The sequence below is a fragment of the Perissodus microlepis genome, chromosome 9 (assembly GCF_051167445.1).
Source record: "Perissodus microlepis isolate ML-2025 ecotype Zambia chromosome 9, ASM5116744v1, whole genome shotgun sequence".
Taxonomy (NCBI): Eukaryota; Metazoa; Chordata; class Actinopteri; order Cichliformes; family Cichlidae; genus Perissodus; species Perissodus microlepis.
Window position 1 is genome coordinate 27,299,338 of NC_140469.1, and position 25,730 is coordinate 27,325,067.

The 25,730-nt window shown below is 43.1% G+C and overlaps 1 protein-coding gene across 1 annotated transcript; it reads right to left on the reverse strand.

Annotated features, from left to right (window-relative positions):
• Window positions 1-78: 78 nt before the first annotated feature.
• Window positions 79-17,789, reverse strand: LOC146380643 (uncharacterized). The gene is made up of 4 exons (XM_084940047.1): window positions 5,041-17,789; window positions 4,054-4,159; window positions 1,373-2,473; window positions 79-1,047 (listed from the first exon to the last, which is right to left on the reverse strand). The coding sequence occupies exons 2-4, from the start codon at window positions 4,069-4,071 to the stop codon at window positions 355-357; spliced, it is 1,812 nt and encodes a 603-aa protein (XP_084796173.1). The 5' UTR covers window positions 4,072-4,159; window positions 5,041-17,789; the 3' UTR covers window positions 79-354.
• Between the last annotated feature and the right edge of the window lie 7,941 nt (window positions 17,790-25,730).

The following is a 25,730-nucleotide window of genomic DNA, read 5'->3' on the forward strand; positions in this document are numbered from 1 at the left end:
CCACACTACATGAAGCAAGAAAAATAGTTTCTTCCTTTATGTAGAAAAACAGAAACATCAAACACCTCCAAGAGTCTCTTTGAAAGAACTAAAAACCTTTATTCTCATGGTCCAATCATGAGTGAACTCCCCGATGAAGCCTTGTGTGCTAAAACATGTCAGAGTTTTAAAGGTTAAACATGAGTTTCTAAAACGTTTTGCTGGAGAACAATGAACTATTTGACTGAGTTTCAATTATTTACAGACGAGCAAAACCAGGACAGAGAAAAAAGGACAAAACTGACTCAGTAAAACAACAGAAAATAAGATCCCATGTAAATCTGTATTATGTAGAAGTTCAGCCCAGCAACCAGTTCAGTTCAACACAAGTTTAAATGATTCTATCTGAACTCTGTGGAGCCTGATCTCAAGCTTTTTGAGTCTGACACTGAAACCAGAGGATCTTTCTGTCTCTTCAGATTCACTGTGATCCAGTGATGGGAGTGATTTCAGCCCTGAGTGATCACGCTGATGTTTGCACAGAGCAGACAATGAGGTGAATGTTTGGGCACATTGGTAACAGTGAAACAGTTTATTAGTAACGTGGGATCGTTTGTGTTCGAAGTATGAACTGAGATTCCTGAAGCTCTTGTCACACTGGTCACAGCTGTAGTTTCCTTCCATGTGTGTACGTTCATGATAGATACGAACGTTTGATTGTGAGAAGGTTTTTTCACAGTGTCTGCACTTGTATGGTTTCTCTCCGGTGTGGACTCGTTTGTGTGATTTAAGCTCACCTGCAGTGGTGAAGGATGACCCACACTGATCACAGAGGTGCTTTTTAACCCCACTGTGAATCAGTTCATGTCGTTTTAAGTTACATGATGTGGTGAAGCTTCTCCCACATTCTTTGCAGTATTGCAGTTTGTCTCCAGTGTGTCTACGTTGATGTCTTTTTAGGGTCTTTTGCTGACTGAAAGTTTTTCCACAGAGGCCACAATGAAAGTCTTTCCCACCACCACAGTGATGACAGGGTTGAGAACTGGATCCATCTGTGTCGCTCTGCTTCTAAACAAAGACACAAAGACAGTGTAAGTCAGTCCTTCAACATTTTTATCCTGAACGTCGCCTGAAATAAAGAGCATCTCTGCAGACGTTCAATTACATTTGACTGTTTCAGTTAACACACTCAGTTTACTGGGCTGCAATAACTACAATACTACCACCATAATACTACAGTAATACTAAAATCATAACTGACATGAAAATCTGAATAATCACTCAGAGCTGCTTTTCCATGCAGTAGAATTGCTAACATGCTAACACAATTTAATGAGCAGAGTTGTTCCAAACAGTCAGGCTAAAATGACAAGATAACAATATAAATACATACCTCACAGTAACTGCACTTGTAGAGTCTCTTTCTGGTGTGGATCTGTTGGTGTAGGCTCAGGTAACGTGGAGCTTTAAAAGTCTTCTCACACAGGTCACATTTATAAGGTCGTCCCTCAGTGTGGGTAAACATGTGTTGTTGTAAGTGTGCATCTGTTGTAAAGTATTTGCCACACTGTTCACAGCAGTACACATCATGTCTGGTGTGAATGCGTTGGTGTATATTTCGGTTCCCTCTCTGGCTGAAAGTTTTTCCACAGATGTCACAGCTGTATGCCTTAATTCCAGAGTGGGTAACTAGATGACTGTGTAAGTTGCTACTGTGAGTAAAAGCTCTGCCACACTGATCACAGCTGTACGCTTTAACTCCACTGTGGATGAGATGGTGTCTTTCTAGGTGACCCTTCCAGGAAAAAGACTTTCCACACAAGTCACAGCTGAACGGTCTCTCTCCAGTGTGGATGACCTGATGCTGTTTTAGTGAAGCCTTCCCAGTAAACTCCTTCCCACACTCGTCACAGCTGTATGCCTTAATTCCAGAGTGGGTAATTACATGCCTCTGTAAGTTGCTACTGTGAGTAAAAGCTCTGCCACACTGATCACAGCTGTACTCTTTAACTCCACTGTGGATGAGTTGGTGTTGGTTTAGGGAATCCTTCCAGGAAAAAGACTTTCCACACAAGTCACAGCTGAACGGTCTCTCTCCAGTGTGGATGACCTGATGCTGTTCTAGTGAAGCCTTCCTAGTAAACTCCTTCCCACACTCGTCACAGCTGTATGCCTTAATTCCAGAGTGGGTAACTAGATGCCTCTGTAAGTGGCTACTTTGAGTAAAAGCTCTGCCACACTGATCACAGCTGTACACTTTAACTCCACTGTGGATGAGTTGGTGTTGTTTTAGGGAACCCTTCAAGGAAAAAGACTTTCCACACAAGTCACAGCTGAACGGTCTCTCTCTAGTGTGGATGACCTGATGACGTTTTAGTTCAGCCTTCAGAGTAAAATCCTTCCCACACTCGTCACAGGTGTGTGTTTTCTCTCTCTTTCTTCTGTGAGGTTTGTCGGCCTCCTGAGAGCGCTGACTTCTCGCTCCATGTTGGTCCTGCAGTGACAGAGATACAAACAGAGGCAGTGAGTGAAATGCAGTCGTGGAACAAACTCAACCTTCAAACTCCCTCCATTAACACTAGTTTTAAACCTGAAGGTGGAGTGTGGCACCAAACACCTTAAAGGTCTCTTATCCCCACCTGCTGGTAGTACAAACACATTACATCCAACCTGGTGTTAAAAATAATTCATGACTGTTCAAACACTAAAATCATGCCCATCCCTCCTGATTGTACAAACACACACACACACACTTTTATATTATTTTATAATTTATATTATTTTGTTGTTTCCTATTACATATATTTCTATAATTTTTTATAGATTTATGCATAATTATTCAGTGATAATAAATCCTATGTTTGTTTATTTGTGTATTCAAAAGGAACCCCATTAGCTTCCACAACAGATGTTGCTCGTCTTCCGTCAAATACAATCACATAAAATATTATACAATAAAGTGGATTCAAGATATCCACATAATTTGGCTCTTACATCCACAATGAGGTTTCACAATTGTTAAAATATAAGCAATCAATAATAATAATAATAATAATAATAATAACAACAATATCAATAACATTGAGGCACATTACACAAATTTCAAAAACAAACCATCTCTTACAATATTTACAACAACTAAAAGTTCTGTAAATCAGCTTTTAAGTGTTCATTGAAGTTTTGAATAGGTGCTAATTCTCTAATTTTTTAAGGCAATTTATTCCACTTAAAAGTTGCTCTAAATATAACAGTTTTACAAAAAGTTACTTTTAACTCGAGCATTTACTAAATTGCAGTTTGTTGAAAACTGTGTAATATGATTATGTATTTCATCTGGATACTGCAGCTGAGCAGAAATAAATGTGGTGTGTTTAACAGAATTGCGTTCTTTATAACTACAAGTAAGCCATAGAATATTTTAGCCTGTACAGGAAGCCAAGAAAGTTGATAATGCATTTTATCAATATTAGTATAGTATGAACATCTTAACACTAATCTGGACGCCTTATTCTGGACTAACTGAAGTCTGTTAAGATCTGTCTTATTAGCTGCTGACAATACTTGAACAATACTTTTTGCTCATTTTAATGTGTGATTAGTGCACAATCAGGGTGCCTTTCATGTAGGGCTGGGCTATATCATACCGTTCACGGTAATACCGGTATAATGTTGGGCAACGATAAGAAAATGAAATATCACGATAGAATATGGGTAAAACGCGCATGCGCAGTGCCTTTGTTTTCATACGCACATGGAGGAACAAACATGGCGGTGACAGAGAATGAGAAGGGTGAAAGCGGATCGTTGAATGAAACAGATGAACCAGAATTGGTTTGTAAAAATGCTGCAACTTCAGTGATGTGGAACTGGTTTAGCTTTCGTCCATCAGATACACAACAAACACTATTTGTGGTAGAGCATGCTAGCAGGCCGTCGTTATTACTGTGTTTTTTGTGGAGTTGTAAAGTATTTTGTCTAGTGTCAATTATATTGTCAGCTACATCGTTATCGCAAATTTTCAAATGTATATCGTGATAAATATTTTTGGTCATATCGCCCTGCTCTGTCTGTCACCTTCTGTGTTGAGCTCATTGTTTTCTCTGTAGTGGCTGAGCTGAGTCCAAGTAGCTGAAAATGTTCCTCTGCTGCTACGTCAGACTCTTCTCCTCCTGCTGATCAGCTGGGACACAAAACAGATCTTTGTTAGGCTCCACACTGCACTGAAGAGTCAAAGTGTCTCATATGTTCATCTGACAAGTAAAAGAACACATTTTTGTTTCCCGAGGTGGGCAACTTATTGGAAACAAACACAAAAGGCTTGAGCACCGATACCTGGCATTGCTGGCATTGAAAGATGCAATGCCAGCAATGAGGATTGTCAAGACTAAAACCAATCATTAAGCAAAGACAACTAACCCCCACCACGATTTTCTGATACGGGCAACCGCCCGTGTCGCCCGTATCAAAAACCGCTACTGTGTGTGTCACAAGTTAATCTGGCTGTAGGCTATGGTACTTGGCCAGAGGTTGCGCTGGTTGACTCGACTCCATTTGAGTGCACACAAAGTAAATTGCACGCTTTAGTTGTGCAGCGAAAATGAAAATCGCCCGTATCAAAAACCGCTACTGTCTATACTACTGTGCTTTGATGTCGCTCGTAAGGGTGAAACTCATTGTGAAACGTTTGAGAACCACTGCTACAGAACAATGGAGATTTCCGTTATATGGTAACGCCTGCAACTCACGTGACGCCCAGAATTGTACAATACTGATGCTTGAGAGCGCGCGTGTGATGCAAGTATGTGTAGAGTGTTGAGCGCGTGATCAGTGGTGAGAAAAACAACTCACGAAACTTGACCTTTCTTTACTCGTGGCTCACTTGCACTTCTAATCTATTTGTACAGTTACACACATCCAGCTGCTGTTTCCTGTTTTGCTGCACTCTGGAGAGCCTCGCCTTTAACGGTCTTCTCTCACAGAGAGCAACAGAAAACTTCATTCAGAAAACTTCGAAAAACTCGAGATTGACGGAACTCAGTTCAAAGTTACCTTGGCACTAACCTTTAGATGTGAGAGGTAGCGATGGTACGCTTGAAGCTGACGCTCCGGTGCGTGTGTCAAAAAGATCAACACACTGCTTCAGAAGCACCGTGTCGAGGCTTGATTCGTTTGGCCAGAGTCACGTGATTAGTGACGTCTGAAGCTTCATTTAGAATGTACCTTTTTTTAATTGAACTTTATTGAAACACAATGAGTATACAACATACAAACAGATGAAGTTTACAAAAGAAACAGAACATGAACATACAAAATCAGGGGTAAAAAATTATCTTATCAGTACGCGCAAAAATCAACATATATATATTGTTCTGAGAGGCTTTTTGTTGGTTGAGTCTGATATTGATTGTATGTATAATTCCATATCCATGTAAAAAGGCAGAAATATGGTGTTTTATTAATAAACTTACATTTATGGATAAAAAATTAGCCAAAAGTATTAACAAGTTTATTATAAAAAAACATTTATCATTCTTCCTGGAGAACTTAAAGAAACAGAATAAAACATTTTCCCATCATTAAGAAAACTCCCTTAAAATATGGACAATAACAAAACTCCTAAATTCTTCCAGAATCTCTGTGTAGAGGAACAGTACCAAAAAAGATGTGCCACAGTTTCTAGATGATCCCCACAGAAAGTTCAATTAGTAATTTGTCTCTTTTAAATTTTACCATATAGTGACTGGCAGGGTAACATTTATGAAGAATTTTATATGAGATTTCCTTCACCTTGTTTGCAATTAGATATTTATGGGATCATCCAGACTGTCTTCCAGGTGATATCTGGAACATGTTGGTTCCAGTAAGATATTATATATATGGGAGAGACACGTTATCTTCTTGGAATAAACTACGTATTCTCTTATTGCTGTTACCAAGTTCCTGTGAAAAGCAGATTTTTCCCACTGCTGACTCAGCTGGATTAGGGAGAGTGACTGAGGTAGATATTGAACTGTCAGTGTTTTTATATAATATTAAAGTACCTGAGGGTATGGCACCAAGCACCATTGAGAATTCCCGAACACTTACGGGAAAATTATAAAATGTAAGGAATTCATTGTAAGTAAGTAGTACTCCCTCTTTATTAACCAGCTGAGCCACCAATAGGATCCCATTTTGGGAATAAGTTTCCAGGAAAAGTGATTTATTTTAAAATAAAATATCTCTCTTGTTCCAGATGAGGTGGACGTCACAACAATGTGATTGGTCACTGGCAATGTTGAACCTGGATCAACATTTATTATGATGATGTGGGAACAACACCGACACGAGGATATCAGATCATTCCAGGATGAAGGTCAAAGGGAAAGTCCCTGGGACGCTTCCGGTTATGTTTCCATCCGGCGTAGTCATCTGACCGGTCCGTGCTATATCGCCCCTCTTGACCCAGAGTGGTATAACGTGTTGTAGAAAAGTTTGATCGATTCGCTCTCTCCCTCTCTTTCTCACTCTTACAAAAATAATAAATTCTCTGGGGGGTTTCTCTCATACATTTATGGTACCCGACGGAGGAAGCATTGACCGGGATTGAACCGACGGTCGTCTGACTCCTTCTTGATGTGCGTAAAACAAGACCATTTTCTTTTAGGGTTTCTGTCTATTTTCTGTTAATGGGAAAACCCGTTGTAAAAAGTAGCTATAAAAATGAAGAAAAACTCTTTACTTTTGGTCTGATAAGGAGTGGCTCCACAAAACCAAAATACCTCAGCGAGGTGTTTTAATAAAATTATTTGGGATAGAGTTCTGAATATGTGAGCGGTGCTTTTTTTACTAAGGGATTTTTTTTTTTACACATACGAGGAGACGAGTGGGCGGCCTGTAGGTTAATATAAGAAAGTAAAATAAATCCGCTATTGTAAAAAGAAATGGCTCTCTACAAGCAATAGAAAGTCCTTCTTTTCATTACAAGCGTTGGTGTAGCATGCCTCCACCCGGCTCTATAAATACTAGTCAGATAATCTTAAAGGTTTTTATTTTATTGCGCCTGTAATAAGATAATAATAATAATAATAATAAAAAGGTCAAGGCTAGGGCCATCAATCAAATTGATGACACATGTTGTAGGGTTATGTTTTTTTTCTATAAGGATGGTATGTGACCCATTTAGCAAAAGCCAGCCTGTTTAAGGCTCTGATATCTATTCTGTATGACTTAAAGCAGTTATGACATGGTCTGATTTTCTCACCCAATAAAGGAATATTTAATATATCAGTCTACTCTTCATTCTATCAGAAGCAGTTATCACAGCTCGTACATTTGCTTTTTACACATATATGTAAGCGTTATAATAATAATGGATTGGATTTATATAGCGCTTTTCAAGGCACCCAAAGCGCTTTACAATGCCACTATTCATTCACACACTGGTGGAGGCAAGCTACGGTTATAGCCACAGCTGCCCTGGGGCAGACTGACAGAAGCGAGGCTGCCATATCGCACCATCGGCCCCTCTGGCCAACACCAGTAGGCGGTAGGGTAAAGTGTCTTGCCCAAGGACACAACGACCAGGACAGAGAGCCCGGGGATCGAACCAGCGACCTTCCGGTTACAGATACGCTTCCCAACCCCCTGAGCCACGGTCGCCCCAGTTCTCGGCCTCACGTCTGTTCCTTGGTGACTCATCAACTTGTAAGACAGCTCAGTGTATTATTCTCAGATTCACTCGCAGCTCTCTGTGGGATTCCCCTGACTGCTCTCTCCTCTGTTTCAGTGCCCTGGCCAGCCACAGTTTCCCCTGCCCAGTCCCTGCACCCAGTTATCCCTGCCATCTAGTCATAGTCATAGTATTTTCTATTTTCTCTCGCCTCAGAGGTCTAGTTTATGTTCCTTAATTCTAGTATGAAATTTCTGTTAGCCTCTGAGCATTGTAAATAAAGACTCTTTTCGTTACACCGCACCTCTGGCCTCCGGGTTTGAAACGGCACTTGAGTCCATCCCATTTCCACGGGCCACTGTGCCATGACAGTGGTACTTCTGAGTAAAAAAAAAATCATAAAATATGTATGTGGGGTAATCAGGTTGTTAGTTTTTAACTGTTACAAATCGGCAACGCCTGCCTCGAGAGGGTTAAGGCTGCCAGCCTTGCCAGCGCCATCTTACCCTCCCAACCATACATACATTACACAAACATCACATGATTCCAGTCAGTATCAGCAGATTCTTGAGAACAATGTTCAAGAAGACTCTAGGGACAGCAAGTAGGCCTGCAGAGCGAGAGCGAAGTTCTCTAATAGGGTGATATGGTACTACAAGGTCATTAAGATAAGATGGGGCCTGATTATTTAAGACCTTGTATGTGAGGAGCAGGATTTTGAATTCAATTCTGGATTTAACAGGAAGCCAATGAAGGGAAGCCAAAACAGGAGAAATATGCTCTCTCTTTCTAGTCCCTGTCAGTACTCTTGCTGCAGCATTTTGGATTAACTGAAGGCTTTTCAGCGAGTTTTTAGGACATCCTGATAATAATGAATTACAGTAGTCCAGCCTGGAAGTAATGAATGCATGAACTAGTTTTTCAGCATCACTCTGAGACAGGATATTTCTAATTTTAGAGATGTTGCGCAAATGGAAGAAGGCAGTCTTATATGTTTGTTTAATATGTGCGTTGAAGGATATATCCTGGTCAAAAATGACTTCAAGGTTCCTCACAGCGTTACTGGAGGCCAAGGTAATGCCATCCAGAGTAAGAATCTGGTTAGATACCATATTTCTAAGACTTTCAGGGCCGAGTACAATAACCTCAGTTTTATCTGAATTAAGAAGCAGAAAGTTAGCAGCCATCCAGGTCTTTATGTCTTTAAGACATTCCTGCAGTTTAACTAATTGGTGTGTGTTACCTGGCTTCATGGATAGATAGAGCTGCGTGTCATCTGCATAGCAGTGAAAATTTATGCTATGTCTTCTAATGATGCTGCCTAAGGGAAGCATGTATAATGTAAATTGAATTGGTCCTAGCACTGAACCCTGTGGAACTCTATAATTGACCTTAGTGGGTGAAGAGGACTCTCCATTTACATGTACAAATTGGAGTCTATTAGATAGATATGATACAAACCACTGCAGCACAGTACCTGTAATACCTATAGCATGTTCTAATCACTCTAATAGGATATTATGGTCAACAGTATCGAACGCAGCACTAAGGTCTAGCAGGACAAGCACAGAGATGAGTCCACTGTCAGAGGCCATAAGAAGATCATTTGTAACCTTCACTAAAGCTGTTTCTGTGCTGTGATGAGCTCTGAAACCTGACTGAAACTCTTCAAATAAGCCATTCCTCTGCAGATGATCTGTTAGCTGTTTGACAACTACTCTTTCAAGGATTTTTGATATGAAAGGAAGGTTGGAGATTGGCCTATAATTAGCTAAGACAGCTGGGTCTAGGGATGGCTTTTTGAGTAAAGGTTTAACTACAGCCACCTTGAAGGCCTGTGGTACATAGCCGATTATTAGAGATAGGTTGATCATATTTAAGACTGAAGAATTAATTAATGGCAGGACGTCTTTGAGCAGTTTTGTAGGAATGGGGTATAAAAGACACGTTGATGAGATGATGAGAGATGATGATGAGATAGCCTTTATTTGTCAGTTGCAGGTCTTTTGCCCACAACCGAGATGACAGACCTTGCCGACCGTACATACAATACACAAACATCACATTGGGGAGACAGGTCAGGCTAGGTAGCGAGGAAAAAAACATTGAAATGTGTAACACAAAAGGATAATACAGGAATGCACAGATATCAACACACCATAGCACAATAAACACAGATAAGCAACATGGGAAAGAGTTCCAGTGTGTACATCTGATCTGGGACCGCTGCAATCTTTCGATTGCGCCTCCAACTGACAAGATGTCCACATCAGAGGGGAGGTAAGCGTTGGAGGTGGCGTTGGATCCGGGGTAGGGAGGGTGATGCGTCGGTGAGTGCTTATCAGTATCAGTATATGTATGTGTGTGCGTGTCCATAGTTCAGCTGAGACAGTGTCCTTCGCCCTGCCAGGCTAAGTAAACAGTCTTCCAGCCAATCCTGGTGGCCTTGCATGGAATGGGAAGGAACAGACTAAACACAGTCGTTATCAGGGTGTTCAGCTCCGGCCTTGCAGCTGGCGCCGAGAGGGTATCCGCATGAAGTGATGGTATTTTTTACTTTAGTGCGAACAGCTCATATGAATTTCAAAGCAGTTCTACAGTCCAACACTGGTCTCTCACTCTCCCGTTGGAGAGCCGCGAGCTTCGCTATACTTGCGTTCTGTGATGTTGTCATTTTTTGTGCTCAAGGAGCCAATTTCTGAGAACTCACAGCAGTGTGCCTCCCCGAGATGTCATCCAATTTTGCGCCCAGAGATGTTATTCCGAGGTAGCCCTTCCGAGATGTATCCAGTCTGCAGTCAGAGATCTTATTCTGAGTATTCACAGCAGCCGTAGCCTCTCCAAGATCTTATCCGTGCTGACTCAATGAGCCCATTTTGAGAAACTCACGCCTCTCCCATCGTTCCAATCCCAGCGGGCAGCCTTGTGGGGGTTTGAACAGCCGATTCCGCTTTCTTAATTCTTCGATAAGTCAGGGCCAAGCCAGCTCCGATCAGCCAGAACCCTGTTACCATGGTTCCGAATAGGTAGATATCTTCAGCACTCAGGCTCACCCAAGCCCAAACTTCTCATTGAGAAAGGGGTGTCAATTGCATTTAGGGACCAGTTAATCCAATCCATAAGTCCTCTTTTAGGTTTTAGAGAACAGACTGTGAGAGAATATTCCAGGGAAAATACAAAAAAAACCCCCACGAGACTAGACAAGGACATAAGCAGGGAAGATAAGGGAGAGGAGAAAAAGTGCGTCCGCCTCCTCCGAGAGCCAAAGAAAGAGCTGATGGTTTGGAGGAAGTAATTATTGAAGTTAACTCAGAAAGATCAATTGGAGAAAAAGAGTCTAACTTAACATCGATGGTACTAAAAGTAGCTGTAGATAATATTACATCTGTGGGATGATTATTGGTAATTTTTTCTCTAATGATAAAAATTTTATTTGTGAAGAAGTTCATGAGGTCATTACTAGTTAACGTTAAAGGGATTGTTGGCTCAGTAGAGCTCTGACTTTTTGTCAGCCTGGCTACAGTGCTGAAGAGAAACCTGGGGTTGTTCTTATTTTCTTCAATCAGTGACGAATAGTAAGATGTTCTGGCTTTGCGGAGGGCTTTCTTATAAAGCAGCAAACTATTTCTCCAGGCTAAATGATGATCCTCTAAATTTGTGACACGCCATTTCCTCTCCAGCTTACGAGTCATCTGCTTTAGGGTACGTGTTTGAGAATTATACCACGGAGTCAGGTACTTCAGATTTGAGGCCTTAGTTTTCACAGGAGCTACAGTATCCAGAGTCATACGTAGTGAGGAGGTAAAATTATTAACAAGATAATCGACCTCTGTTGGAGTAGCGATCAGATAGCTGCTCTGCTCTATGTTGGTACAGAGCATTGAAGATGATAACAGTGGCTGGATTATATTCTTAAACTTAGTTACAGCGCTTTCAGAAAGACATCTACTTTGATAAAGTCTACTCTCCACTGCTGTGTAATCAATTATTGTAAATGTTATCAGGAAATGATCAGACAGGATAGGGTTTTCAGGAAACACTGTTAAATGTTCAGTTTCTATGCCATATGTTAAAACAAGATCTAGAGTGTGATTAAAGTGGTGGGTGGGTTCTTTTACATTTTGAGAGAAACCAATTGAGTCTAATAACAGATGCCATGTTGAGGCTGTCATTTTTAGCATCTACATGGATGTTAAAATCACCCACAATAATTATTTTATCTGAGCTGAGCACTAAATCAGATAAAAACTCTGAGAAATCAGACAGAAACTCTGTGTAAGGCCCAGGTGGACGATATATGATAACAAGTAAGACTGGTTTCTGAGTTTTACAGCTGGGGTGGACAAGACTAAGCATCAGGCTTTCAAATGAATTAAAAGTCTGTCTTGGTCTTTCGTTAATTAATAGCCTGGTGTGAAAAATTGCTGCCACACCGCCCCCTCGGCCTGTGCTTCGAGGTTTCTGGTAGTTAGAACGGCTCGGGGGTGTTGATTCATTTATCATCCTGCTGCAACCAGGTTTCTGTAAGGCAGAGTAAATCGATTTGTTGATCAATTATTAAGTCATGTACTAACAGAGACTTGGAGGAGAGAGACCTAATATTTAATAATCCACATTTCACTGTTTTACTCTTTGGTTCAGATGTGGATACTGTATTGTTCTTTCTTTGTGCTTTTTTATGTTTAAATTGTTTATTGCTGGTTTTCAGTTTGTTTTTTGTCTGTTTGGGAGCTGACACAGTCTCTGTGGAGATGGGTTTTGGGGGGGGGTAGCAGGAGGAGAGAAGCTGCAGGGAGGCGTGTAAGACTGCAATTCTGCTTCCTGGTCCCAACTCTGGATAGTCATATTTTGGGGGGTTTAATAAATTGGTCCATATTTCTAGAAATGAGAGCTGCTCCATCCAAAGTGGGATGGCGTCTCTCCTAACAAGACCAGGTTTCCTCCAGAAGGTTTGCCAATTATCTATGAAGCCCACATCGTTTCTGGGACACCACTCAGACAGCCAGCAATTTAAGGAGAACATGTGGCTAAACATGTCACTCCTGGTCTGATTGGGGAGGGGACCAGAGAAAACTACAGAGTCCGACATTGTTTTGGCAAAGTTACACACCGATTCAATATTGATTTTAGTGACCTCCGATTGGCGTAACCAGTTGTCATTACTGCCGACGTGAATTATGATCTTACTGTATTTACGTTTACCCTTAGCCAGCAGTTTTAAATTTCCTTCAATGTCGCCTGCTCTGGCCCCTGGAAGACAATTGACTATGGTTGCCGGTGTCTCTAGCTTCACATGTCTGAGAACAGAATCACCAATTACCAGAGTTTGACCCCCGGCGGGTGTGTCGCCGAGTGGGGAAAAACGGTTAGACACATGAACAGGTTGGTGGTGTACCTAGGGCTTCGGTTTAAGACTATGCTTCCTCCTCACCGTCACCCAGCCGCCCTCTTTCCCCAGCTGCTTGGGGTCTGCCGGGGAACAGCTAGCGGGGCCTATGCTATCTTCAGCTGCACAAGCTACAGGGGCCTGGCTAGCTACGGGTGAATGAAGGGTGCGAAGCCGAGTCTCCAACTCAGTAATCCTGGCCTCCAGAGCTGCAAATATGCTACATTTGTTACAGGTATCATTACTGCTAAAGGAGGCAGAGGAGTAGCTAAACATCTGACACAATGAGCAAGAAAGTGCAGGAGGGACAGGTGAAGTAGCCATGGTGCTAACGAGTTGGCTACGAGCTAAGCTAAGCTAGCGAAACAGTACAGAGACAGTGAGTGAATACTTTGGCTATAAATTAGGTAGTGAGTACACAGAAAGGGTGCTTCGGATGAAGCACGTGAAGATTATACTATGAAAAAGGAATATATCTAAAAGTTTTTAATTAAATTGCTAAGCAGAAAAGCTACTCAGAAACACCACTGTGTTTGAGCAGGAACAGGAAGTGATACTCTACCACAGAGCAAGCGAACACTTAAGGCCAACAAATCTCCTGGCACAGATGGTTTAACTGCAGAGTTTTATAAATCATTTTCTAATCTCCTGGCTCCGTTCTTACTGCAGCTTTTCATAGAAAGTATAGAGAATAACATCCTCCCTCCTACTCTTACTCAGGATCTCATAACACTTATTCCAAAGCCAAACAAAGACTTACTTCTTATTGATAATTGGAGACCCATCTGTCTGCTCAATAATGACTATGAGATTATGGCTTTAGTACTTGCTAACAGAATTAAAGAGTTTTTGGATACAATTATCGATGAGACACAATCAGGCTTTATGAGAAATAGACACATTTCTAATAACATTAGACTGGTTTTAGATCTACTTGATTACTCTGATTTGGTATCTGACAATAGCTTCATTCTCTTCCTGGATTTTTAAAAGGCTTTTGATACAATTGAACATCAATTTATTTTCCACTCTTTGGAAAAATTTGGCTTTTTTCTGTAAAGCTATCAAAACCTTGTACACGAATGGCAATAGCTCAATTAAAATGATTAACGGCTCCACCCCGAGATTTGACCTGTTATGCAAGGAATCACCATAGCTGATAAGGAGCTCATCATCAGCCAGCTAGCTGATGAGACCACACTCTTCTTGAAGAATGCAAATCAAATCCGTCCAGCCCTTAGTGTTATTAGTGATTTCTCCGAGGCATCTGGTTTATGTCTAAATCTAAAAAAATGTGAATTACTAGCAATTAAAGACTGCACTGCAAATGCTATCTGTAACATTTCTGTTAAACAAAAAGTAACATACCCAGGACTGTTAATATCCAAAGACCAAAAGTCAAGATGCTCGTCAAACTTCACTCCGATTATACAAAAAAAATCCGAAAAAAGTTCAACCAGTGGCTGCAAAGGGATTTATCTCTGAAAGGTAGAGTTTTAATTACTAAAGCTGAAGGGATATCCCGACTGGCATATGCTGCTCTCTCCTTACATCTGGATAAGAAGATTAGTAAAGACATTGATCGCATGTTCTTTAATTTTATATGGAAAAACCATAACAACAGAGATATTTTATTTAAAAATAAATCACATTTCCTGGAAACTTGAGTCCAAAATGGGATCCTATTGATGGCTCAGCTTGTTAATAAAGAGGGAGCACCACTTACTTACAATGAATTCCTTACACTATATAATTTTCCCGTCAGTGTTTGGGAATTCTCAATGGTGCTTGGTGCCATACCCTCAGGTACTTTAATGTTATATAAAAACACTGACAGTTCAATATCTACCTCAGTCACTCTCCCTGATCCAGCTGAGTCAGCAGTGGGAAAAATCTGCTTTTCACAGGAACTTGGTAACAGCAATAAGAGAATACATAGTTTATTCCAAGAAGATAACGTGTCTCTCCCATATATATAATATCTTACTGGAACCAACATGTTCCAGATATCACCTGGAAGACAGTCTGGATGATCCCATAAATATCTAATTGTAAACAAGGTGAAGGAAATCTCATATAAAATTCTTCATAAATGTTACCCAGCCAGTCACTATATGGCAACATTTAAAAGACACATAAATACTAATTGAACTTTCTGTGGGGATCATCCAAAAACTGTGACACATCTTTGTTGGTACTGTTCCTCTACACAGAGATTCTGGAAGGAATTTAGCAGTTTTGTTATTGTCCATATTTTAAGGGAGTTTTCTTAATGATGGGGAAATGTTTTATTCTGTTTCTTTAAGTTTTCCAGGAAGAATGATAAATGTTTTTTTTATAATTAATTTGTTAATACTTTTAGATAAATAGTTTATCCATAAATGTAAGTTTATTAATAAAACACCATATTTCTGCGTTTTTATAAGGATATGGAATTATACATACAATCAATATCAGACTCAACCAACAAAAAGGCTCTCAGAACAATATTTATATATGTTGATTTTTTTCACGTACTCATATAATTAGTTTTTTTTTACCCCTGGTTTTGTATGTTCATGTTCTGTTCTTTCGTAAACCTCATCTGTTTGTATGTTGTATACTCATTGTGTGTTCAATAAAGTTCAATAAAAAAAAGTACATTTTAAATGAAGCTTCAGACGTCACTAATCACGTGACTCTGGCCAAACGAATCAAGCCTCGACACAGTGCTTCTGAAGCAGCGTGTTTATCTTTCCAACACATGCACCGGAGCGTCAGCTTCAAGCGGACCATCACTACCTCTCACATCTAAAGGTAAGTGCCAAGGTAACTTTGAACTGAGTTCAGTCAATCTCGAGTTTTTCGAAGTTTTCTGTTGCTCTCTGTGAGAGAAGACCGTTAAAGGCGAGGCTCTCCAGAGTGTAGCAAAACAGGAAACAGCAGCTGGGTGTGTGTAAGTGTGCAAAAGAATAGATTGGAAGTGCAAGTGAGCCACGAGTATAGAAAGGTCAAGTTTCGTGAGTTGTTTTTCTCACCACTGATCACGCGCTCAACACTCTACATATACTTGCATCACACGCGCGCTCTCAAGCATCAGTATTGTACAATTCTGGGCGTCACGTGAGTTGCAGGTGTTACCATATAACGGAAATCTATGGGCTCAAAATGTGGTCATAAATATTTTGTACTTGTAAATCAGTTTTGTACTTGTAAATCAGGACTTGTATGTGTAAAAAAGATTTGTATGTGTGAAAAAGATTTGTGTGTGCGTAAAAAAGATTTGCGTGTGGACTTAGTCAAAAAAAAAAAAATCCCTGCAAGTTACAAGTACAAACTGTGAACCTATTTTTCTTCCTTTCATCTGATTGGTCAATGTCATGTCAATCACAAATGTAACAATCCAATCAGAGAACAGATGGGTTTGGCTGTTGGAGGGGCGCTTTTTTTGAACTGCAGGTCTTTGAAGGTAATAAAAGCCCTTTTATATGCCAACCCAGCGTTTTCCTTCATCACCACGAAGGAAAACAGTCTGTGGTCGTCCGAGTTTGGTGATTGTCACAGGTCTACGTTCTTAATACAGGGACTTCCACAGCCTTTTCAACAGCGCTGCGGAGGGGGCGGCGGCAGTGTTTTGGAAATGACAGTCTTCATTACAAAGCTTTCTTCGTTAGGAATTAGCATACATGTTTTTATTGAACATTTGAAGAACTAGCAGAAAAAACAGAAACTCTTGTAGAGGACAAAGTCAGACATAGAAACGACAAGGAGCAGGTGCATCTAGTACAGGTAGAGCTGCTGCAAAAACCCACAGAGCTCAGCAGCCAGCGCAACAAATTCTGGATCCTTGGCTTTTAGTTAGCATTAGCAGCACATCCTGCATGTAAAAGGACTTTTATGCTGCGCACGGTGACTCACAGCAATGGTCCCGGGTCAACCCTGACTTTGTGTTAAACTAATCCTAAAGTAATATTGGTATTTCTAACCACTGACATACCACAACTTTATCCTTTCAACAGCTGCTGAAAGTTAGGGGACCTAGCTGCTATCGGATATTTATATAGAGATCCTTCAGCTTCAAACTGTATTACCCTTCAAGGACCTGCAGTTCAAAAAAGTGCCCCTCCGACAGCCAAACCCATCTGTTCTCTGATTGGATTGTTACATTTGTGATTGACATGACATTGACCAATCAGATGAAAGGAAGAAAAAAAGGGTCAAAATTCGTACTTGTAACTTGCAGGGTTTTTGTTTTTTGTTTTTGGCTGTTGAAACTTGTTCGATTTGGGTAAGAGAAGTAAGCAGACTGAATCCAGGTAGGTGGCCAAAAATAGTGATCTTTATTTACACACTTGCGCAGAGTGTGGGAAGAAACTTGCAACAACAATCTTCCTCGAGCAGACCGCTCCCCATCCTTATATTACCCTGATGACATCACAGTTAGATCTTACTGGAAATGATAACAGTTCCCCACGCTCAAAAAGTTCTCCTTATATAGACATCAAATGCTACTTTAGAGACAAACAAGTGTGTGATATGTTGTGCAATTTTGTGAGACTGTGTGTCCAACCGAGAGACTGTCCTGAGACGACCTCCCTGTTCTTAATACGTGTGGGTGTGAACGTGAATGTTTTACATGACTCTCTATGTGCATGTTGGTGTAGGCCTGAATATGTGTGTAAGTGAATGTAGAAGGCCCTACTGGACCCACAGCTTCGAGAGGTGTGAATACAATGATATGGATACCATTTGCAACAGCTTAAGCAGATAGAAAGAATGATAGAGAACAACAATAGACTAATTAAAGTGATGATAATATGCATACATTAATATTTTGCTCAGATTACCATAGATATAATTCAGAGATTATTCCGTCAACAGATTCGACAATGATGAATGATTGATCAATGATAGTTCTGATTATAAATTGTCACCATAAGAATACAAAATAAAATATCTCTTGTCCACACTCCTCCTCTTTGGCCATCGGCCAACCTTTACCAGAATTTGTTTCACTCCTCAGTCCAGGCGGCCTCTCGCAACGGCATCATATACCCCGGACCAGCTGAACCAGCTGAACCAGAGTCTAGGGCCCTGCTTACCAGTTTTACCAACACTCGCCTTACCAGAGGAATGAGACAACACCCGATCATCAATATACCTAGAAAAACTATAAGAGAAAACATGGCAGACATAAACACACCCTTCCATTGCCCAAAGACAGACGTGATCCAGTCTCCCAGCCCCGTGTTCACGCCTGATTGCTCATGCATGGTTCTAGATAACGTTTTCAGATTCTCAAGCGCCCTAGTGACCGTTCCGTCCGGAGCAGTATTGTTGGGAATAAAGGTGCAGCACATGTCACCAAACATTGCACATACTCCACCTTTCTCAGCCAACAACATGTCCAGAGCCATTCGATTTTGGACTCCCATCAAAGACGTCGGACCTAATTGTTCCGCAAGGCCTTCCACTGCGTCCCTAGTAAGATTAGAGAGTCTCAGCACATTATAATGGACATAATTAATGCGATCATTTTTATTTGGAGTTATCTATAAAAACACACTTTCAAAGCCGGCCGCTATCTGATTAACTAACTTATACTCATCTGGAACTCCCCTGGGAACTCCTATTGAGTCAATCCAGGTTGGCGAGTCCCATCTTGGGTCATATTTGTGCGTACCCCTTGTATCTCTCCTACGTCTGGCTGTCAACACACCAGTGTCCTGCTGTGAAACTGTTTCTACTCTACTTCCTATAAGCATCAACGGTGCACCTAGGCGCACCAGAGCACATGTTCCCACACTCCCCAGGGGAACCTGCACCAAAAGGGTGTACTGCCCACAATAATAATATAGCCCACCCCTTGCCCAGGTGCCTATGATTGTGGTTGGGTCACTTACATTATTAGTAGTCCTACCTGGGATCGTCCTCTGACACCAGCTTGGATCAATCCTTCCTAACGTATATCTTACGCTGTCTGTAGAGAACTCAAAACATGTATAATTATCTCGTTTAGGTGTGAATGAACCTGGTTGTGTACGTTTATCAATCGGCGGATATAAACCTGACAAAGTGGTGCAGTTACCTGTGTTCACCGCCTCTCTAGTTAATCTCAGCATACAATTATAACCCCACTCATCCTCTGGATACAGAGGAGCGGGTTCAGTGAACAGACGAGGTCGAGCTGTAGCACAAGCAACACAATCAACCACTTCCTGCTCTTTAGCATTTTGAGCCACCCAATCTAACCAAAGATTCCTATCACCAAAACCTGTGGCCCGCTCTATTAACTCTTGAGATTTTAATCTAGTATAATCTGTGGCAACAAGCCATTTCTCCTCTGAGTCCTTGTAAGTAACTGTCCCTAAGTGATCCAGTTGCTCTGTGAGATTCATTGCAGTGTCGTTCCCTATCGGTTTAGGTCTTGGATTGAATAAGTTCACCCGAATTATCCCTGCTGGATCTGTCCCTGCTTTATCTACCCCTATGACTAGATAAAACGCACCCCCGTCATACCCCGCTTCAGGGAGTTCGCTCCATGGTCCTAGGGAAAGAGTGACAGGGTTATGTGTAACAGAATAATCTCTCTGAATGGCTATCCCTTGCAGGGCCTGTGGCACTGTTGGCCGCCATCCTACTCCTGTCCAAGCAACCACATCCTGCCAAGAACACCACTGATCTGTTATATAAGTGTAAATGTCTCCTTCCATTGATGGACCCCACACCGACTTAGGGTAGCATACCATAGGGTGATAACAAATCCACACCTCATATGTTCTCCAGCTGCTACCGTCTCCTGGGCATCTAATTACCTCACACAAATCGAATGTGAAGGCTGTCGTGGACCCATTAACATACCCAAACTCGACTCCCCCACTGGCTGTGAGACACCCATCGTTCCCACCTGAGCCAACCTCGCGCTTGAATTTCCTCGACGACTCAATCGGTTTGGACTCTGGAGCGGATAAACCTCTGCGTCTGGGCAATTCACCTGTCTGCCAATAAACAAACAAACACATTATACCACTTATCAACCCCAACATCCCCGTTATTTTCCAATTTTCCCACAATTTCATGATCACTGTTCCCAGGCTCTTTTTACTTTTACTTTAAACTTCGTGATAAGAGCATAACGTTATGAGTATAAAAGTATGCGATTATCGTACAAAACTATTACGATTCCTTTAAACTATCAAATACTTTAGACTAGAGCCCTAGCCTATTAGGAGCCTGGAATGAATTCATGCTTGGCATGTGACGCTCCTCTTCTTTCTTCGTCTCCCCAGGTAGACTGCTGGGGAGAACCGCGGCACAGGGGGAGAGGATTATTCTGCCTCTATGTTCCCCCCTGTGTTACTTGGGGTGGAGCTTATCTCGAGTAAGCTCTCATCGGCCACGGCACATTGAGACCAATGGAACCAGGTCTCACCCTTTCCCTTCAGCCGAACCGCACTGGTAGTGCGAGCCGTCACCTCGATTTTATTTTTCAGGTTTAGATTCATTCTTTCTACTTTCCCCTGCGACTGGGGATGATATACAGTGCCAAATCTGTGTTGCAACCCCAGCTTCTGTTCTACCTCTGCCAAATCTTTGTTTTTGAAATGAGTCCCATTGTCTGACCTAATTCTCTTAGGAAAACCATGCCGGGGGATGTAATGATTGATTAAACACTTAATCACACTTTTTGCATCCTCCCTCTTTGTTGGCCACGCTTCGGGCCCTCCCGTCAGAGCATCTACACTTACCAGTAGATATCGAACTCCTCCTGGCCCTGGATCAATCATGTCAGTGAAGTCGATCACAATCTCTTCACCTGGTCTCTCTGGGATGGGAAATTTTCCTGCCTCTGGCTTAATTACTGGCTTTGGATTGTGCCTCCCACAGATCAGACACGTCCTGGCTTTCTCCTTGATCATATCCTTCAAAAAGGGATGCCACCAATGGCACAGATGTCTTCCCATCTGGGCCACACCTACATGGCCAAGCCCATGCGCTTCTGTTTTGCCAGGTTGGCCGTCAACACTGGTCGTCCGTCAGGTCCTCGCCAGAGACCTCCTTCTTCCCAGGCTCCTCGACTTTTCCAGACCCCCTTCTCTTCCGGGGCCGCCTCCTCTTGGGCCTTCCTGGCCTCCTCTAGCATGTTGACTCCTACTTCTTCCTCCGCGGTTATTTGCACCATCTGCCTAGGTGCTCCATATCCTGCGGCCTCCTTGGCCGCTCGATCAGCTTCCTGATTTCCCCTAGCCACCATGCCAGTCCCTGAGGAGTGACCTTTGCATTTTATGATGCTCACCTCCTCTGGATCTCCCAAGGCCTGCTCAAGTTCCTCCATTTCCTTCTTGTGGCAGATTGGTGCATTATCTGCTGTCCTGAATCCTGCTCTTCTCCATTGGGCCAGCTCCACGTGAGCTGCTCCAAAGGCATAAGCTGAGTCCGTGTAAATGTTGACTCTTTTTCCTTTTGCAAGTCTCAGAGCTCGACTTAGAGCAATTACTTCTGCTCTTTGGGCTGACTGCTGCCCTTCAAGTCTTTCAGCCTCCTTCACTTCAAATTCAGCCCCTTTTCTGCAAACTACCGCGTAGCCTGCTTTCAATCCTTCCTCATCTCTGTAGCAGCATCCATCCATGAACCAATCTTCAGCTCCCAGTACAGGTTCCGCTTTCAAGTCTTCTCTTATCTTCTCGTCGACTTCAGCTCTCTTTGCACAGTCGTGCGGCTCTCCTGACCCCATTAAATCTGCCATGTTGATTCCTTCATGTGTGAAGGTCAAGTTGGGAGCGTCTAAAACTTTACACACTCTCTGTTGTGTGAGTGGTGTCATGGTGAAGGCTTGTGAGTTAACATATGCCACCACACTGTGGGTGGTCAGCACCTTCAACGGATGGTCCTTCACTATATGTGCTGTCTTTTGTATAATCTTTGACACCCCAATGGCATGCTGTGTGCATCCCGGGTGCCTTGTCTCTAATGGATCCAGTCTGACGCTGACGTACATAAGTACATCTCTCCCTCCCTCTTTTTTCTGAAACAACACCCCATTAACTATCCCGTGTTTTTCTGAAACATCAAGATAGAAGGGTTCATCATAATTAGGGATGGCAAGATCAGCCGATCTTGACAAGTCCTGTTTCAATGCGACAAACGCCGACTCAGTGGCCGATGTCCATGGCAGTTCAGCCTTCAGGTTACGGACACCCACCGTTTTCACCAAATCCCTCAAAAGGGCTGTTTTCCCTGCATAATTTGGAATGAAATGACGGCTGTATCCTGTTAAACCTAAGAATGAGAGCAACTCCTTAACCGTACGCGGTTTTGGATGTGTCAAAATCTGATCGCGATGGGTGTTTAGCAAACCCACTGATTTGTGAGCAATGACACGGCCCAGAAATGTTACTTCTGGTCGGACCAACTGCAACTTTTCTTTACTCACTTTGAAACCGCACTCAGCGAGTCTCTTCAGTATGGTAAGTGAGGCTGCCGTACAGGCCGAAGCAGACGGAGCCGCAATGAGCAAATCATCAACATATTGCACCAGTGAACACCCCTCTGGTAGGTGGCATGGCGATAGAGCTTCTTTCAACACTTGGTTGAAAATGCCCGGGGAGAGTGCAAACCCTTGTGGCAACCGTGTGTATCTGTACTGTTGCCCCCTGTATGTGAATGAAAAAATGTCCCTCAGAGACTCATGTAATGGGAGACAGAAAAATGCATTCGCTAGATCAATACATGTAAACCACTTCTGTTCTGGTGTTAATGCCGTCAATGCTGTGTATGGATTTGGGACAGGCACCGTGTCAGTACGTAAAATGGCATTAATGGCTCTTAAGTCATGTGCCATTCTGTACTTTCCTGTCCCGTGCTTTTCTACTGGCAAAATAGGAGTGTTCCAGTAAGATTGAGAGGGCTCAAGCACCCCTACTTTCAATAGCCCTTCAATGGTTTCTGCAATTCCCTCCTCAGCTTCTCTCTTTTGCCTATACTGCGGTTTCCAAATTGGCGTTTCAGACTTCAGCTGGAACAAAACAGGCGAACAAGTTGCCTGGCCCACATCCGTAGACCCTGCTGACCATAAGGTGTCAGGAAGAGTCGCAAGTGCGGCAACTGCATCCGCATGGTCTATTCTTTCTCTCCCATGGATTCTTGAGATTTGTTCATGCTCCAATATCACTGTGTCCTCTGATAGACAAGTGATACGGTAAATGTTGCATTTTGGCGAGTACCAAACGTCTGGAATCTGAGTAGCTTGCCAGCCCGGTTCATCGAGGGCTCTCTTGACCATTGTTCCCAGCTCCTTCGCCTGATGACCCTCATGGACCGCCAATGTAATATGGGGCACTGAATCAGGTCCCATTTTGAACCAAGGCCGTTGTTCTTCGGTTAAATTTACTGCTGCAGCGACGCCTTCAGGACCGACATAGATGTTCTGAGATGTTCCTATCATAGAAGAGAGTCACATGGTATGGATCTCGGGGGGGAGAATAGACCGCCAAGGCCATAATCCAAGGTTTCCACAACTGATACTGTCTCAGAATGCCTTCTTCCACCACACAACCCCAGTAAATGTCAGCTGTCGTTTGTTCACAGTCTTTCAGCAAGTACTGGTTCTTTGAAAGTGTCCCCAGGCACAGAAACTCTTTTCCTCCTGGAAGTGTAACTGTTAATCCATCAGCTGAGCACATGACAGTGGCTCCCAATTTAATGAGCAGGTCCCTGCCCATCAAATTCACTGGCACCTGAGGAGACACCACATAGCTGTGCTTCAATGTCTGATTTCCCAGCACCGTCCGGGCTGGATTGGTTATTGGCAGAGTCATTGGAACCCCAGAGAAACCCACCACACTAACCGTGTGTTCGGAAAGTGTGACACTGCTTGGTCTTTGTCTCAGCGTTGAGTAAGTAGCTCCAGTGTCCACAAGGAAGGTCATTTCAGTCCCTTCCACACTCATTGACAACATCGGATCTGCCATTCCCATGTCGTCTTGTCTCTGTGGGTCCCGTCAGTACAGCTCCTCCTCTCCGCCCCAGTAGGCCAGGGAATACTGAGCCACCGGCGCCATGCCTTGGTTTGGAGCTTGATGTCCCCTTGTCTGGACCACTCTGCCTCAAAGAGCTCCCTGTGCCTGGGGTGGAGATGGATAACCAAGTTCTAGCTGTCGTGGTGTAGGACACGTATACATTCGGGTCCAGCATAGGTCCCCCCAGACCACGGCCCCTTGGTCCGCCTCCTCCCCGAGATCCACCACGCCCCCTCAACGACCTAGTAGCCCCCCAATTCCCCGCGGGTCTTCCTTGCCTTGGTCCATTGGCGGGCCATCGGTCATCAGGGTACAGAACCGGATCCAAATCTGGCCAATCAGGCCCCGGATTGCCCTGTGGCTGCGCCACCAGCATCTTCTTAGCTCCATCTTTGTTTTCCTTTTTCTTTTCGTTTAGTTTTTCTCTCGCCTCAGCCAATTTCAATTTTACTAACTGCCCTTGCACCTCCTCCAGCTCCTGTTTTTTCTTGTTCACCTCGTCTCTTTCCAGCTCAAGTCGATGTATGATATGCCTCTCCCATTTTGCTGAATCCGCCACCGCAAAGTCTGGGTTCTTCTGTAGATCTGCTCTCACTCGTTCTGGCAGACCTGCTAACACCGCACATCGGAACCAGGCCCGGGGTTCCCCATCTTGCCCTGCTCTCCAGTTTGGAGAATCCACTGTTCTTTTGCGTGCTCTATAAACTCTCTAGGGGAATGTTCTGGGCTCCAAACAATCCTAGGTGTAGTGCCAATATTATGGGTCGGATACTTCTCACGCACTGCATCAGAGAGAGCATTTCGCACCCTTGCATAGGGGACATCGTTTGGTTGGCATGCAGTTCTTGCTATCTCTTCCACGTCTGCGAGGCCTCCACCTCTGAAGGTCCTCCCACCGATAGCACGAAAATCTCCCAGGGCAAGTTCTTCTCCTTCTGTAAGACTTCCTAGTCTTCTCAACCAAGCCGCTCCTCCCTCTGTGATCGGGGGCAGCTGCTTCACCAGAGCCTCAAGATCTCTGATATTATAGGGATGGTAGACTGGTTCGCCCTGTAAACCCGTCAGTAAAGGCATAGTGAGGGGCAATTCCTCCTCTATGTCACACTGCCCTTCTCCGGTTTGCAATGCAACGTTCTGCTTCCGATTCTTTTCAAAGATCGACGGTCTTTTGTCCCTTACTTCTTCCAGAACCCTCCCAGAGCGAAGCGTCTTCACTCCTGGGAGACCCTGAAACTTTGGGGCGAGTCCTCCCATTTCCAGGTTCGACACTTCTCTAGATTTTCATGATTGTCTTATAGAGGTCGCCAAGTCCTTTTCCAATGCATCAAGCGTTTGTGCTAATAGCCGTGGTGTTGCTACGCCTTCTTCCTCCAGTCTTTTCAAGGTCCGTTCCAACTTTATCACGGCCTCCCGGTTGTCAGATACTTTCCCAACAACATGGCCCTGCCACTGTTCTTTCTCAAGGTTGTCAACCTTCGACCTCTGACTGGTTTTTTGGCTCGCCTTTAATGGCTGCCTCTGAAACTGCAGTGAAGGTGAATCTTCCTCTGAAGTCCAGACCTCCTGGGATGCATTTCCCTGGCTGGGCTGTTGCGGTGTCACCTGACCTGTACTCGTGGAAGCCACAGGTTGAGCTTCTTCTGTAGCTCCATCTGGGCTGAAAAGAGAGGGAGGGATCAAGATCACCCCCCGTGTAGTGATTCCTTGTGATGTCCCA

Excerpts from the sequence above, each read along its gene's own strand:
- LOC146380643 (XM_084940047.1), bottom strand. Across the intron at positions 1,048-1,372 it reads ACAAGTGCAGTTACTGTGAG|AAGCAGAGCGACACAGATGG; the intron begins GTATGTATTTAT and ends GTCTTTGTTTAG.